This window comes from Pelodiscus sinensis, chromosome 3 (genome assembly GCF_052426305.1).
Source record: "Pelodiscus sinensis isolate ZL-2025 chromosome 3, ASM5242630v1, whole genome shotgun sequence".
NCBI classification, from domain to species: domain Eukaryota; kingdom Metazoa; phylum Chordata; order Testudines; family Trionychidae; genus Pelodiscus; species Pelodiscus sinensis.
Genome location: NC_143054.1, coordinates 106455949 through 106472254, shown reverse-complemented (window position 1 = coordinate 106472254; position 16306 = coordinate 106455949). Strand labels below are relative to the sequence as shown.

At 44.3% G+C, this 16306-nt stretch overlaps 1 protein-coding gene across 8 annotated transcripts in view; it reads right to left on the bottom strand.

Moving 5' to 3' along the window:
• Positions 1-16306, bottom strand: part of STXBP5 (syntaxin binding protein 5) — a 194812-nt gene that overhangs the window by 115966 nt on the left and 62540 nt on the right. For all 8 annotated transcript variants that reach the window (XM_025184070.3, XM_075924382.2, XM_025184056.3 and 5 more), the window contains exon 5: positions 8164-8298. In XM_025184070.3, coding sequence (XP_025039855.3) covers positions 8164-8298 — 135 coding nt within the window. The remainder of the gene's footprint in view (positions 1-8163; positions 8299-16306) is intronic.

The window sequence follows — 16306 nt, the reverse complement described above, 5'->3', positions numbered from 1 at the left end:
TAAAAAGTGATTATAATTATTTTGAGTGCAGTAAAAGGTTTATAAGGATATTATGCACAGACAGAAAGAAAGAAATGTGACTGCTCCCCTTTTCATTCCCAGGGGAGGGAATCTTTTCCACTTTCAGGGATCAACTCTGCTTAGACTTGCCTAATGAAGGCGGCTGGAATAGAGTATGTGGCTTAGTTTTTGACTGATGGATTGGTTTGCCATAGGTAAGCAAGGCATAAAAGGACAAATATTTTACAATGAACTACCTCTGAATGAATTTGTATATCACATGAAATTAGCACAAATTATGGCCAAATCTTTCAAACTTTAAAACGTTATTTTGTTTATATCACTTGGAAGTTGTAGGTGCTCAGCATCTCATCAGCAACTAAATGATTTAGGTGACAACTTTAGACATTAGTGTTTGAACATATGGTATATATATGTTTATTCAAATAGAAATGATGAAAAAACCTCTAATTTAGTCTACTATTACTCTTATGCAACTCCAAAATAATTTATCACTTACCACTTTCTATAAATGTCTATTTATGCTTCTAGCAGCTTCTGTTATATGGCTGACATGGTCTGTTGAAAAATGAACCTCCCTTTTTACAAAAAAAGTCTTTGGGGAAGTCTTTGGCTTGTCTTCTATACAGGCAGTCCCCGAGTTACGCGGATCCGACTTATGTCGGATCCGCACTTACGAACGGGGCTCTCTCTCCCCAGAGCTCGCAGGGCTCGCAGGCAGCGGGACCGCCCAGAGCACAGCGGTCCCGCCACCTCGACCTCCGGGGCGAGAAAAGCTGCTCCTGGTGTCCGTGGTCTGCTGGAGACGGTCCCCAGCAGACCAGAGGCACCGCGAGCAAAGCGGCAGCGGCAGCGGAGTCCCGCGCCTCTGAGGCTTTGCCAGAGCAAAGCCTCAGAGGCGCGGCACCATGCTGCTGCTGCCGCTTTGCTCCGGGTGTCTCTGGTCTGCTGGGGACTGTCTCTAGCAGACCAGGGACACCCGGTGCAAAGCCGGGGAGGCGGAGGGGTCCCGCGCCTCTGAGGCTTTGCCAGAGCAAAGCCGGGGAGGCGCGGGACCCCGCCGCTGCGGCTTTGCTCCCCGTGTCCCTGGTCTGCTGGGGGGGGCGCAGCTAGTGGCCCTCCCCCCCCCAGCAGACCAGGGAAATGTGGAGCAAACCCCCGGGCCTGTGGTAGAGCAGGTGGGGCGCTGCCGGTTGGTCCCGCAGCACCGCTCCTTGGCGCTACTGGACCAACCCGACAGCACCTCAGCTGCTCTGCCCCAGGAGTCCTGATTCAGCCGCTGCTAATCAGTTTCAGCAGTGGCTGAATCAGGACACTTGGGGCAGAGCAGCTGGGGTGCTTCTGGGTTGGTCCAGTAGCGCCGCGGTGGCGCTACTGGACCAACCCAGCAGCACCCCAGCTGCTCTGCCCCAGGCGTCCCCAAGTCAGCCGCTGCTGAAACTGACCAGTGGCTGACTACAGGAAGCCCCTGCCTAGGGCTTCCTGGAATCAGCCGCTGATCAGTTTCAGCAGCAGCTGACTTGGGGATTCCTGGGATTCTTAAGTTGAATCTGTATGTAAGTCAGAACTGGCGTCCAGATTCAGCCGCTGTTGAAACTGATCAGTTTCAGCAGCGGCTGAATCAGGACGCCAGTTCCGACTTACATACAGATTCAACTTAAGAACAAACCTACAGTCCCTATCTTGTACGTAACCCGGGGACTGCCTGTATTGGTAGCCCTTTACTTTCCCAGATGGCTTGGCTTACTTTTAAAGACTGAGGCCAAAAGCAGCAGATTCTCAAAAGGGAACAGCTAAAAAATCCCCCCAAACAGCATAAAGGTTTATGTTTAGAGTTTAAAGTGTAACAAGTTGGATATTTATGTCTTCACTCTTGATTTTAAACAAGGGGTAGACACATCACATGTATGGCTATACGGAAAGAAGGACAGGAAATATTTGACATGGGTTTAATCAGGTCACAACTTTATTATTAGATATGTGAGACCATGCAGCATGACAGCACACAGTGAAGGTAACCCCATGGTTATTCCATAATTACCTGGGAGGCTTTTACCAGTTCCCCTTCTTTTTCCATTCATGTCCCTCCAGCAAATCCATTGCCAGTACCTAACCATCAACCCTCCTACAAGGGGAGGGAGTAGAGGTAGGTTATAAAAATAAGGGGGTGGCTCTCTTGCTGTCCAATCACAGGGGTCCCCAACCTCCTCCCCATTCATTCCTTTAATGTCCCTTTTTAAAAACAAGTAGTCCTATGGCTCCTTAGAGCAGGGCTATTCAACTTTGGAAGCCCTGGAGGCCACAATAATATCCACAGTACATGACGAGGGCCACAACTTAAGTGTGGTTGCATATATATGCAAATATATATATATATATATATATATATATATATATATATATATATATATATATATATGTGTGTGTGTGTACACAAATATTTATGCAAATATATGCAAATAGCTTCTTACACATGGACAGGCATGAATAAGAAGATTAAGGCAAGACTACACAATATGCAAGCCAGTTCTGCTGATATTAATAAAATGCAATATTTACCCGATTTCCACTCACATGACAGCACTTTTAATGTGCAAGGATAGTACAGGAATGTAACTACTAAAACACATATCAACAGAAGACTATTATATTGACTACTTTTTTGTTTTGGCTTCACAATTTCAACAAATCAGACAGAAACTGCCAATACAACATTTACTGAAACATAAGAACAATCAATGTGAAGTAAAAAGCACTGAGGGGAGAAGTGTCATGGCTAGAAAAGGAACCCAGGAATCCTGTTTCCCAGAATCCCTTCCTTTCTCTTGCCCGCTCCACCAAGCACCAGCTCTCACGGTTCACATAAAGCAGAGACTGGAACCTCCAAATCTAACTAACAGACCTACTGCCCACTTACTAGAAAGGAAAGCCAGAACTTTTAACGCCCAGTTCCCTGCTCCAACCCAATGCACCCACCCATCCCCAAGAGCCAGGCACCCTCCAGCCCTCCCACTCCAACCCAATGTCATTCTCCTCCCCTAAAGTCAGGTACCTCTCTAGCCCACTGGTCCAATGCCCTTCCTCTCTCCTAGAGCCAGTTACTCCCCAACTCCCTGCTCTAACCCAATGCCCCTTTCTCCCCCAAAACCAGGCACTCCCAGCATCCCTGTTCTAACTGAATGCCCCACCCCTCCCTCAGAGCCAGGCATCCTCAGCCCCCTGCTCTTACCCAATGCTCTTTCCCTCTCGCAGAACTAGACACACAAATCTAGCAGGGCGAAGGGTAACGCCCTGGGTATCACCAGAACCACATGCTTTTCTCTCCAGGCACTGGGGCCTGTGCACAGAGCAGCTGTGAATGGTCCAGGCGCATGGCCCCGAACGTTCCACTGAAGGCCCTCTCCCTGATCCCCTTTGCAGATCCCAGATATATTTTGCCTTTTAAAAAGCTCGTCCGGATGGCGATTTAACACGTAAAAACGAGGACATGTCCAGGAAAAACAGGATGTATGGTAACCCTACCCAAGTCTCAGCGCAGACCTCTCTCACCCCAGCGCAGACCTCTCTTGCTGCCTGGCTCTGCTGCTGCCTCGCCACTCCTCTCGCCGCCCAGTTCTGCTGCTGCCTTGCCACATGCCTAACTGCCTGGCTGGCTCCCCCACTGCCTCTTGCCGCCCCCCGGCAGCTCCTGCGCCAATGCAGCCTGACTCAGTGCGGTGCTGCACGGCCTCTGCTCGTGGGGAGGTGCTGTCACTGTGGCCAACGTGGCAGGCGTGCTCTCCCGCTACCTCTTGCTGCCCCCCTGCTAGCTGGCAGTTCCTGCGCATGTGCTGACATGGCCTGCCTCAGGGTGGTGCCACGCAGTTCAGCTCACAGAGAGGTGCTGCCGCTGTGGCTTAAACGGCACGCATGCTCTACTGCTACTTCTTGCTGCCACCACTGTCGGTCAGCAGCTCCTGCGCACGTGCCAATGCAACCTGGCTCAGTGAGGCACCATGCAGCTCAGCTAGCGGGGAGGTGCTGTCATTGTAGCCAAACACAGGAAGCATGCTCTGCTGCCACCTCTTTCTGCCCTCCCCCGCCAGCTGGCAGTTCCTGTGCACGCAGCCTGGCTCAATGCAGTGCCGCGCAGCTTGGCTCACAAGAAGGCACCACAGCGATGAGGCCAGCAGGCGACCCAGGAAGTGGCTCAAGGTGCTGCAGGCCACGTGTTGAATAGCCCTGCCTCAAAGACTAACAGAATATATAGGATCATGAGCTTTCGTGGGTAAAACCCACTTAATCAAAGGACTTGGGAGTGTAAGAATCCAAAGATATAAAACACAGAAAAAGCAGTTATCTGTCAGTTGTAGAACCTGTGTTAATGACACTAATTAAGTGGGCTGGATGTGTCCCATTCATAACTTTTGATGTGAAAATGCAAATATCAAAGGTAGGGGAAATTGGCTTTGTATTGCAATAACCAGTTAATGTCTTTGTAATCGTGAGCTTAACTAATGTCAAATTCATAAATGAATTCCAGGTCAGCAGCCTCTCTCTGTAAACGGGCAATGAAATTCCTTTGTAGAAGAATGGCTACTTTTAAATCCACGATTGAGTGACCAGGTAAGTTAAAATGTTCCCCTACAGCAGCATGGAGGGATAGCTCAGTGGTTTGAGCATTGGCCTGCTAAACCCAGGGTTGAGTGTTCAATCCTTGTGGAAGCCATTTAGGGATTTGGGGCAAAAGTTTGTCAGGGATGGTAGTTGGTCCTGCTGTGAAGGCAGGGGACTGGACTCAATGACCTTTCAAGGTCCCTTCCAGTTCTAGGAGATAAGCAATCTCCATTAATTTAAAAAAATAATAATTTAGGGGTGGGAAACCTAATGACCAGGGGCTGCCTTCTGGCCTGTATCAGGCCCCCAAGGTTCAGGGCTCCTTACCTCTCAAGCACTGGGGAGCCCATACTGGAGCTCCAGCCCCACTGCCAACCCACTGTGGGGCTGGAGCACACAAAATCTACTTGCTTGGACACCCAAGGCTCTAGTGTGCCAAGGGAATGTTGGAATTGTCTTTCTTTTCAGTTGGGGGCTTTCAGTTGGGGGCCATGTCAGCAAGGGTTTGGTTTTTCATTTTTGCTCCTCACTTGCTGCTTTTTCTGACTGATTTTTCAATGGGCCAGCAGCCTCCAACCCAAAAAAGGTTCCTGTAGTGGGGCGGAATGGCCGCTCATGAATGTGGAGGAGGAGGAACCCCTCTGACCTCCGACCACCATGTTGGGCTGAGGCTGACCCTGCCCAGCCACCTGACTAGAAGCCAGAGGGCGGAGCCAGAGCTATAAAAGCCCAGCCAGCAGACTTAGTCAGGGCTAATACTAATATATGGAGATATATCATCTCATAGAAATGGATGGGACCTTGAGAGATCATTGAGTCCAGTCCCCTGCTCTCACAGCAGGACAAAGTACCATCCCTGAGAAGATTTGCCCCAGATCCCTAAATGGCCCCCTCAAGGATTGAACTCACAATCCTGCATTTAGCAGGGCAGTGCTCAAACCACTGAGCTAGCTCTTCCTCCCTCCTTCAGGCTGAACCTGAAGAAGGGACAGAGGCTTGCTCAAGGCTCCCGGCCTGGGGGGGGCAGGGACTGAAGCTTGGCCTGGACCTCCAAGCTTCTTGGAGCCAGAGGCTGACTACCTGCTCCCTGCCTGGGAGGCCACAGCCTGGTCCAGCCCACCTAACCTAGCAGAGGACACAGAGGGCCAGCTTGATTCCGTGCCACAGCCCCTGCCCAGGAACCGGGAAAAACTGCTGCCACTGCCAGGGCCAGAGGCTTGGCCCAGGCCCCGACAGAGTTTGACGCCGCGGACTGGCCCAGACACCGGACTAGTGACTTGGGGCTTGGCTTAAAGGGACAGTGTAGTGGAGCGGAGTGGCTGCCCACTGATGCAGAGTAGGAGGAACCCCACCGGGAAGCCAGGCTGACTACAGTTCCCCACTCAGGTTTATGTGCGTTTCCATTTTTGGTGTTTGATTTGCAGGGCTCGCTAAGCCACAGCGAGCTCCACTTGCCAGCCAGGCGGTTCGGCACGCTGCGCATGCGCAGACCACCTTGTGCGGCTGTGCCGGCTTATAATCTACTCGCCACGAGTGAGTAGATTACATTAATTGTTGAGCCCTACTGATTTGTGTCCATTTATCTTTTGTTGCTTGTATAGATATGTGGACAGAGTTAGCAATGGGGTTTGTTGTAGGGGTATGTTCCTGGGTGAAGATATCTGAGATATGATGTGTGGTTGCTGGTAAGTAATTGCTTAAGACTGGGGTGCTGTCTGTAGGTGGAGACTGACCAGTATCCCAAAGCCTGTGAGTCTAAGGGATAATTTTCCAGAATACGTTGTAAATTGCTAATGATGCGCTGTAGGGATTTAAGTTGGGGGCTGTAGGTGAGGACCAGTGGTATTCTGTTATATTCCTTGTTGGGTCTGTCTAGAAGTAGTTGACTTCTGAGTACCTGTCTGGCTTTGTCACTTCCTCACTTCCCCAGGTGAGAAGTATTTAAGTTTTCAGAATGATAAAGATACTGTTACCCTGGGCTTGAATAAAGTCATTAGCTTGTTACTGCACTATAAAGCCTATTTCCCCTGCCTCTGACATGCACTTCTTCACATTAAAAGCCCACTTAATTAGCTTCATGAACTCGGGTCCTACAATTGACAGGTAACTTTTTCTGTTTGTTAGGTGTGTCTTGGATTCTGTTATTTCCACTCCAACTTCTCTGATGAAGTTGGTGGTTAGTCTCTAATGGGCCACAGGACTACTTCTTGTTTTTAAAGTTATAGACTAACATTACTACCCATCTGAGACTTTTTATCAGTTAAGTTCAATTCCAATCAATTTATCTGGTCACTGTATACCTTTACTATGGAGTACCCACTCTAGACACCCACCCGACACTTAAATACATTCCCTTCATTTGGCCAGCCATGTAAATACACCCATGCTTAAAGGTGCAGGGTGATCATCATCAGGCATTTGCTAGTAGGTGCTTTCTAGAGTTCAGGCAAGTTCAATTACTATTCATTTACTAACAGAAAGTATTAACAAATATTCACCAACATTGGTGGGGCAATTTTGCATTGTGTTTGTGTAATGTTACTTCTTTCATTTTTGTCTCCTGTTGCAATTCTGACCATCTGAATAGCCTTTTAAGTGATATGCCAGTTTTATTTTTAATCATGTGCTACTTTTTTACAGAAATACTTCCACTCATCTTGGACATGTGCATGAGCAAACCCCTATTTGCATACATACACACAACTAGAGGCTACCAATTACAGACACCCAGATGTATATGGACCTGATTACTGAATCCTTCTAAGTCACAAGTCAAACAATACATAGAGAAATAAAATCTTGTATGATCACAGAGTAGAAAGCTTTTTGAGATTTGTAACCACTTGGGACAAGAATAAAGAGAAGGGCTGAAAGCAAGTTAAAGAAAATGGTATTATGGACAATTGGGAAGAAAAGATAACAGCTATAAAATAAATTACTGATTTCTTAGAGTGAGCTTAATTTTAAATTTAGTTTTTCAAACCTACTACTTCATATTGAGTTCTAATATACAGTCTTGTCACAACAGATATATTTGCATTTTAGAAATTAACTAATTAGGCTAAACTTTCTAGAAACATGCAGATGAGGATATAATATACAGAACTCTACGTACTGTAAATAATTCAGAGATTTACATCCAAACTGAATTGTATTGTACTTTAAGACTATTTTTCTATTAAGAAAGTCTGGCAGCTGTAGTTTCCTTAAGAACTGTAAAATAAAATTACATATTCCAAATTTCAAAAATCAGACAGATGAAATCCACACTACACTTCAACATAATCTACAGACCCATCCTGGCAATGTTTATCATATCACATAAAAGGTTTACATTATTTTTCTTTATTCACAACTCTTATGCTAAAAATTTTAGACAAGAACAACTGTATATGCCTCAGATTTCTGGGAGATGGAAGGTGTTTAAATTATTTATATTTAAATTTGCTATTTAATATGAACGACATTTTTATAGTTAATAATGGTATCTGGGACAAGTGTGTGTGTGTTCGTTCGTTCAGCTAGGTAATAGTTAACCAAACTCACAGTTCGATGGCTTTATTCCACATGATGACGTAGCCTGAGAGTGTGAAGGACTCCACATTGACAATGTGAATGTTTCCTCTTTCAGTACCCACATAGAGCCATTTACTTTGGAAAGGCAGATGGCAAAATGTTATCCTGTAAGATACAATGTATTCAAAAAAGTAATTAGGAAGATCATCTATAAATCCTACAAATAATTTAAGACCAATATTAAAAAAAAACAAATCCAGGAAAAGAGAACTATTTTATGTTTTATCATATTTTATTTGTCACTTCTATATCAGTCAGACACATGAAATTTTAAACTTCAGAGACCAGTTGTAATTGCTGGATAAAAGAGCATACTTCAGAAACAATGATTTTATTAAACTTGTCTTATAACATACAAAAATTGTAAGTGTGAAAGTTAACCTTTGAACAAAATTATAAATCTTTGATCATTTAAAGTTTGAATTCCTTATTTGGGATTTATTTTAAGGTATTTTAATTGTACACTGGGTTTCTAACTGCTTTTTAAAATTAATCTCACTATATTACTACTTTTTTCCAGTTTCAAGGACATAATGCATTTTAGATGTTGCCTTTGGTTTTATATAATAGTTTTAAGTGACACTAGATCCGTGGTCCCCAACCCGGTGCCCGCCGGGCTCTTTACATGTGCCCGCAGAGCAATCTGGGTTGGCAGGTGCCAGCCCCGGGCGCATGGCCGGTCCCGGCCCCGGGGGCGCCGCGCGTGCCCTTGCTGGCTCCGGCCTTGGCCCTGCCCCCGGGGGCACCGCGCATGCCCTTGCCGGCTCCGGCGCCCACCTTGGCCCTGCCACCGGGGGCACCGCGCGTGCCCTGGCCCCGGCCCCGGCCTTGGCCCTGTGGCGCTTACGGTGCGCCGGCCCCGAGCGCGCGGCGCTTGCCGGGGGGCGCCGGCCCCGGTCGCGTGGCTATGGGGGAGGGGGGCCCCGGCCCCGTGGCTATGGAAGGGGCCCCGCCCCCGGGCATGCGGCTGGGGGGGGCTGCCCCCGGGCGGGCAAGTGTCCCCGCCCCCTGGCGCCCGGCGGGCGAACGGCCACGCCCCCTGGCGCCCGCCAACCTGAAAAGGTTGGGGACCACTGCACTAGATTAATAAATCAAACAATAAATGAGATACAAGTAACTTTGATTTATACCAAAACTTTCTTTTGTTCCGAAAGTATTTAAATATTGAATTATAACCAATTTTTTAAAAGTTACTTAAAATAGTTTCAGGTACTGAAGCAACTTCAGTACCTCCCTGCTAATCTTTAGAATTTTGCAAACAGTTTTCTTCCTCTGACGTATTTCTTTCTCCAGTTTCTGGGTGAAAGATGTACACAAAAATGGGGAAAAATAACTGATATCCACTTATGCCTGCATAAAGCTGTTTCATACTTCTGGTCTATTAAGTAGAAAACAGAGATTTAGTTTCTAGAACTTTCTTAGGTCCCCATCCTGCTTGCACTTCCCTATCACAGTTTTGAAGAGACAGTACAGGCATGTCTACACAGCAGGGCTAAAGCTGAAATAATCTATGCAACTTGAGCTACGTCAATTGTGTAGTTGAAGTCGAAATAGCTTATTTCGGCTTTTGGTGTTGTCTACACAGCAGGAAGTCTAAGAGAGCACTCTTCCTCCAACTTCCCCTACTCCTTGTACAATGAGGGTTATAGGAATTGGAGTAAGTCATCCTCCAGCTAGACTTTATTTCGACATTATGTCAAAATAACTGCTTGTAGTGTAGACAAAGATTTCACTTTGGAATAACATTGATTAATTATAATGCTGCTCTGTAGACATAGCTTGCATGCCCTCACTAAAGTCTGCCAATAACTGGACTTTCTATTCCACTACAAATTCTAACATTTAAAATAAAATTCCTGTTTCAATCAAAGAAAAAAACAAAAATATGAATCCCCCCCCCCCCCCCCCCCCGTAAAATAGTGTCTGCAGTATTTCATTTTAATAGTATCAAAACTTTCATTTTGACTTTTCCCCCTGTTGGTCAAAAGTCAACACACTCCTGTAAAATGTTTATATGAAACTGCACTTTGCAATGAAAAACTATTATCTAAAGTGTATAACCCTGCTCTAATCCACATAATTTCTAAGATTTTCCCTCTCCCCCGCTCCAAATTTTCTGTTTTAATCTCTCCCCTAAAATCCACAGTCCATCCACATAAGATAAAAGACAGGAGGCCAGAGATGTGGTTTAATTAGGCCACAACTTCATTTACTTATAGTACCTGGGAGGACCCAGAAACAAATTATGTAGATCAGGAAGAAAGGGGCCAGCTCTCCAATATTCCAGCCATAGAAGTTCCAAATGTTATACCTCAGCTCCTACAAGTTATGTTTTCCTTCAAACCCTTTTCCAATTAATTTAATCCAATAATCTATCCCTTCCACATCTCATACCTGCACTGGACATCTGCAATACGTTTTATTTTTTAAGTTTGGCTATAACGTAACACCAATATACAGGGGACCAACATCGTCCACAGAACCCTGGGCCAGGCAGAGGGTGGGGTGGCTCCATGCTCCCAGAAAGAGCGGGGCCTCAGCAGAAGGGGAGGCGCTGGAGGCAGCCAGCCCTCTGTGCAACACAGAGCCACCCAGAGGACAGTACTCCAGTGGCAATTTAAAGGGCCCGGGATGCCACTTTGAATTGCCATGTCACAGGGCAACTGCCTGCTTTTTCCCTTCCCCCATCCAAGTCAGCAGCCCCGCTATTCCTTCACTCTACCAGCTTCCAGACCAGCTGTGAGGAAGACAAAAAACACCATCCATTCTCAGCCAATCTGGCACTGAACATAAAATTCCTTCCCAGCTGCCTAAGGAAAAGAGCAAATAACATCAGGTTTATTATTAAGGCTGTCAAAAACTTCCTATTATAAGACCCTATTTTCAGTTGCCTAAACAATTTTGCCAAATTTTAACCTTTCGGGCTTAATCTTTGCATGTCAGGTATCTGCCTCAGGCCAAATTAATTTGAAAATGTCAGCCAAAATGTTTCAGTGTTTCCAGGAAAGAACCAAGAATCATTCTTTTGCCCATGTTAAATTCTTGTCACTTTGTTTGAATGCTGTTAGCAACCCTATGCTTTGCAACAGGGACTTCAAACGTGACAGGGGAGACTGCCATGGAGGGAACTGCTTTTAATCACTCAGGTATATTTGCCCAGGTTTGACAAAAGTTATAAATCTGAAAAATCTTTGAAGGTTCCCTCTTCACTGAGCATATTTCAAAGTTCACAGCTCTTAGTGCTAACCAGACTGCAATTAAACATATTCACTCCATCTACAGAAGTGAAGAAGCTGGACTTCTCAGCAGTGCTTACTCCTAGTTGCTCCAGGCAAGGATATCAAGGTGCCAATCTCTCGTGTTCTCTTAGTGACTCCCAGGGCACCCAGGCCACGTGGATGAAGAAGACATCTGAATCAATGTAGAAAGGACAACTGGACACTGAGGGAGAGAGGTAGAATGGAACAAGGAGAGTGATGAGACTGGCTGGAATGGGGAAGAGGGTTGGATTTATTGGACAAGGAGACTGGTCAGCAGGAAGGAAAGTAGGCACTGGTTGAGCAAGGAGACTGGGAGCCAGTTGGCACAAGATGTGGAAGGGAACACAGACCGGATGAGGAGCCAGGAGAGGTGGGAGACTGGGACTGACTGTACAAGGAGAAAGACTGGTTGAGGGAGAGGAAGAAACTCACTTGCAACTTTGATAGCCTAGAAAAGGAAACTAAGACTGGCTGGGCAGGGAGATGGAATGAGAAGCATGAGGAGTGAAGACTGGGACTGAATAGATGTGGAGAATGGGAACTGAATGGGAACTTGAATAGGGTAAGGGACAGATTGAAAAGGATAGGGTGAGTATGTCAGGCACTCAGGGAACAGATTAAAGAATGTGTCAATTTGAGTTCACATTCCTTCAGAGTCTGGAATGTAATCCAAGATTTCCTGGAGTTGCCATTCCCATGCAGTCAATACTTCTCTCTGGAACCCTGTGGCAAAGTGTCCAGTCCTTCCCATTCCCCTTTAATACTGGTGTACACTGAGGCTGACATCCTACTAGGGCTATCTAATTCTAAAAGATCCAGTCTTACTAAAGAATCAATATGATTCCACAATACAGTTTGTTTTTATTTTATTTTACAAAGCACACACACAAATAAATTGAAAGAATACGATGATTGCAAACTCAAATACAGTACTCAAAAGTTAAGACATGCCATACACACACACACAAAACACTAAGAAAGATATTGGCACCTTGTCTTTAGTAATTTCCCCAATTTTCAATAAAACAACTGTCAGCATTATCTTACAATTTTGTTTCTTTGGACTCAAAGATGTGTATTATTCAGTCAGGTGATTTTACAATTCTGTAAGTTTCTAGAGGCCATAATATCTGCAGATTCTACTCTGACACACTAATAAACAAATGCCCCTATGAGAGAAATTTTCCAGTCATCTACCTTCCAGGTACCAAGAGGGGCCAGTGAGGGGAAGTGACAATATTTCTAGTCCACTTTAGAAAGCCACTAACTGGTGCACTTTATTCCTGGGGAACTTTTTATTGGTACTTTGTTAGGGCTAGTGTTAACAAACTCTTCAGGTGCACAATTTAAGAATTGACCCCCTAATCCTGATAACATCCATCCATTCAGGTTTACTCTCCACTCATCAACTCAACCTGTCTGCAATGGTGCTTTCTTTTCCTGAAAGAGAGGTGAGCACTATAAATGATGCCAGAGAACCAAAGGCTGGGTCCCATAGCTAAATTGTGCGTTATAACATATGTTACACAGTCAAAAACTCTGCAGAAAAATCTTTAGTGTTACAGATATGGTTGCTGCTTTCAAATTCAAAGTTAAGCACAGAGCATGGTGACACTGAGGCTACGTCTACACAGCACATCAATTTTGAAATATGCTATTCCGGAATAGTTATTGAAACAGCTTGTCTACACTGCAGGGAAGCCTCAAAATTAGTCTAAGGCAGGCTTCCCTGATGTAGATGTGCTATCTTGATTTAGAGCCCCAGGAAGCACCGGGGGAGGGAGGAGGGAGAATAACTTAGAATGGTCCTGGTGAAGGGCTATTTTGAAATAGCAGCAGTGGTGCATCTACTTTGTAGAATGAGGTTTCCAGTTTTTGGAATAAGCCACATAGACGCTTGCAGTTATTTTGGAATAATGGCTGTTATTCTGAAATAACTTTGCTGTGTAGACATACCCCGAGAGTAGAAAAGTAGAATGCATTATAGCATGTTGTTTTTTGAGCTTACCTTGATGCAATGGTTTCTTTAAAGAGAACAGGACTAGAAGATTAAACACAATAAAGAGTCTCGTGCACTTGAGAGGAATTCCTTGGTTCAGAGGAAAAACTATACTGTTTTTGAAGGAGGACAAAGAAAAGGGGAGAAGAATAAAAAGCAACTGGCTCTGACTACTTTGAAGGGAGGAGATAAGAATATGTGAAGAATACAACTGTAGATAAAAACAACTACTTTACTGGAGGTTTGCATCTCAATATGAATTTCATGTTTTAATTATTTAAAACTTTTTACCTAACACTTTTGTTTTCTGAAAATACCGTAGTGATATGGGGGCAGTGGGAGTAAAAGGATGTTGATATGCACAGCATGGAACTTAGAGGAGCATTGCTTGTTAGAATGGCACACTACCAGAGGAATTCTAACTGAACTGGAGCATTGATGGCAGCATAAGGCTTCTGTGGAAGAGTGAATAACTTAGAACTTTGAAATGTACAAGTGGTAATCCTTTAATGCAGCGGTTCCCAACCACCAGTCTGCAGCCTGCTGCCAGCCCATGAACTGCTGGCTGCTGGGCCACAGAGGCTGTCAGAGCTCAAGCGGGTGACGGCAGCAGGAGATAGAGCAGGAGGTGCCTTCCTCCCTCCTTCACGTTTGGAGAGAGACGGGATGCGAAGAAGGAGGGAGATGCATGCATGGACACTTTTGCCAGCAGTGGCAGGAAGAGGCAGAACAGGAGGCACTTCCCTTCCTCCTGTAATGGCAGTTGGCCAGGTCTCTGCGTTCCTACCCCTCTACCCATGGGGGCACAAGATGCCCTTGGGAAGGGAGCAAGTGTAAAGGAAGAAGGCCACTCTCCCTGCCCACACGGAAGTAATGGCCATGCTCCCTAGAGAGGGCAGCCTCACTCTGGTGAGTGCAGGGGTGGAGTCATGGGGCAAGAAAGAGTGTTGGCATGGGCTGTAGGAGTCAGAAGTCAAAGGGTCAAAGGGCATGGGCATAGGAGGGGGGTGTCAAACAACATTTAATTGACATATTTGCATATTCATTATTTGCATAGTGAATATGCAAATATGTGAATAAAATATTACTGGTCCACCAAATGTTTGTAGATTGGTTTGCCAGTCTGCAGCATAAAAAACGTTGGTAAGCACTGCTTTAATATGCATATCTTTGATAAAGTCTTCTATCATGCCCTGCACCGTAACTTTGTATTCTTGTTTTGTTCATTTAAAGACAGGATGATGGAAAACTGGAAGTGAAGCAACAGAAACTTAAAACTAGTTCTAGTTATGCATGGGAAAGAGTAGGATTCCAAAATACTTTCTATTGAATATTTGTATTAATTAAAGTCCCAAGTCCACCCACTCCCATTAAGAGGGAGGACACTCTTTCTGGTTACCTGTGCAAATTGCACAATCATCAATTTTGTCATAAAGTGCTGTGTGGGATTATTGTTCACTTATAAGCAATCATTTTTCATTCAGGAGTAGGCTATACTACTTTAGTAAAATTAAAGGATCTCATCATAGCATGCAATGAGTTTAGGATGTCACAGAGTGAAAGGCTGTAAGTGAAAGCCATCATCCCTCACACCTCTGTTCACAAAGAATATTTTAAAATAAATTTGTTAAAAAAAAAAAAAAGTAGCTTGCTTCTGTTTTTTTTAAATGTTCGTAGAAGGTTCACTTTCCAGGTATCTTAAACCCCCAATCTCTGACCCTGTAAGGGAGATTTTTGTTTGTCAACTCTAGAATAAGTATATTTGTTTTCCCAGTCTATTTCTAGGCAGTAGTTTAAGAAAATAAACTTAATAGAAGACTATGCAATAATGTATAGAGTAATACTTTAAACATTTGATAGAGTTTTTCTTTCTTTCTTTCTACTGATTTCCTCAGGTAGCCTTTAATATTTTTTTTTAAATTCCCAGTGCTGCAGATCCAAAACAACTTGGCTGGAAATCTGAGTTTTGTGCTTTATAAGAAATACTTCTGAGAGAGTGAAATAAGGTAACATATCACAGTAGGAAATGTCACAATATATCAGAATGCACAGGAACTAGCAGGTAGCCTGGTAACACACTGTTATAACCTACCACCTCATAAAATACACATGCTGTTAGAAGCATGTTGTAGGCCCCATGGGTTAGCTCCACTAAATTTCGGCAGTACTAGCATTACAGCATGCTGAGATGTCACAGATGCATGTTAGTTAGTGAACCACACTCTCTAAAGACCTACAATTCAATCTCAAAATAGCACAATGGAAAAGCTTGCTCAAATTCAGAATAAGATTTGAGCTTGGATATAGGCTAGCTAAATTAAATACAATCTAGAATTGAGGAAAACAAGCAAAAGGAGTGGCAATAGGAGAGCACCCCATAATTCTTTGTCATTCTGTGTGTGTGTGTGTGGGGGGGTGTCTTGCTAGATCCTCAACTAATACTGCGTTTATAATTTACCATTTACAACAGGTCTGTGCTGTTTTTCCATAGATATAGCTTTTGCTCTACTATCCATGCCTTTGTCATCACATGTTCCACATTGGTAGTCCTCAACTTTTTTCCAGATACTGAGTTGTTTTGCATACCATCAAGTTTCATCTCAATTGAAAATTGCTTGCTTACAAAAATCAGACATAAAAACACAAAAAGTGTCAAAGCACATTTAAATGGATTACTTTCTTATTTTACCATATAATTAAAATAAATAAATTAGAATATAAATATTGTACTTACATTTCAGTGTATAATATATGATCAATGTGAACAATTGTATGAATTTCAGTTGTATAGATTTAGTAGTCCCTTTTCTGTAACTTGTAAAACTAAGAAGATATCTAAATAATATTCATTCCC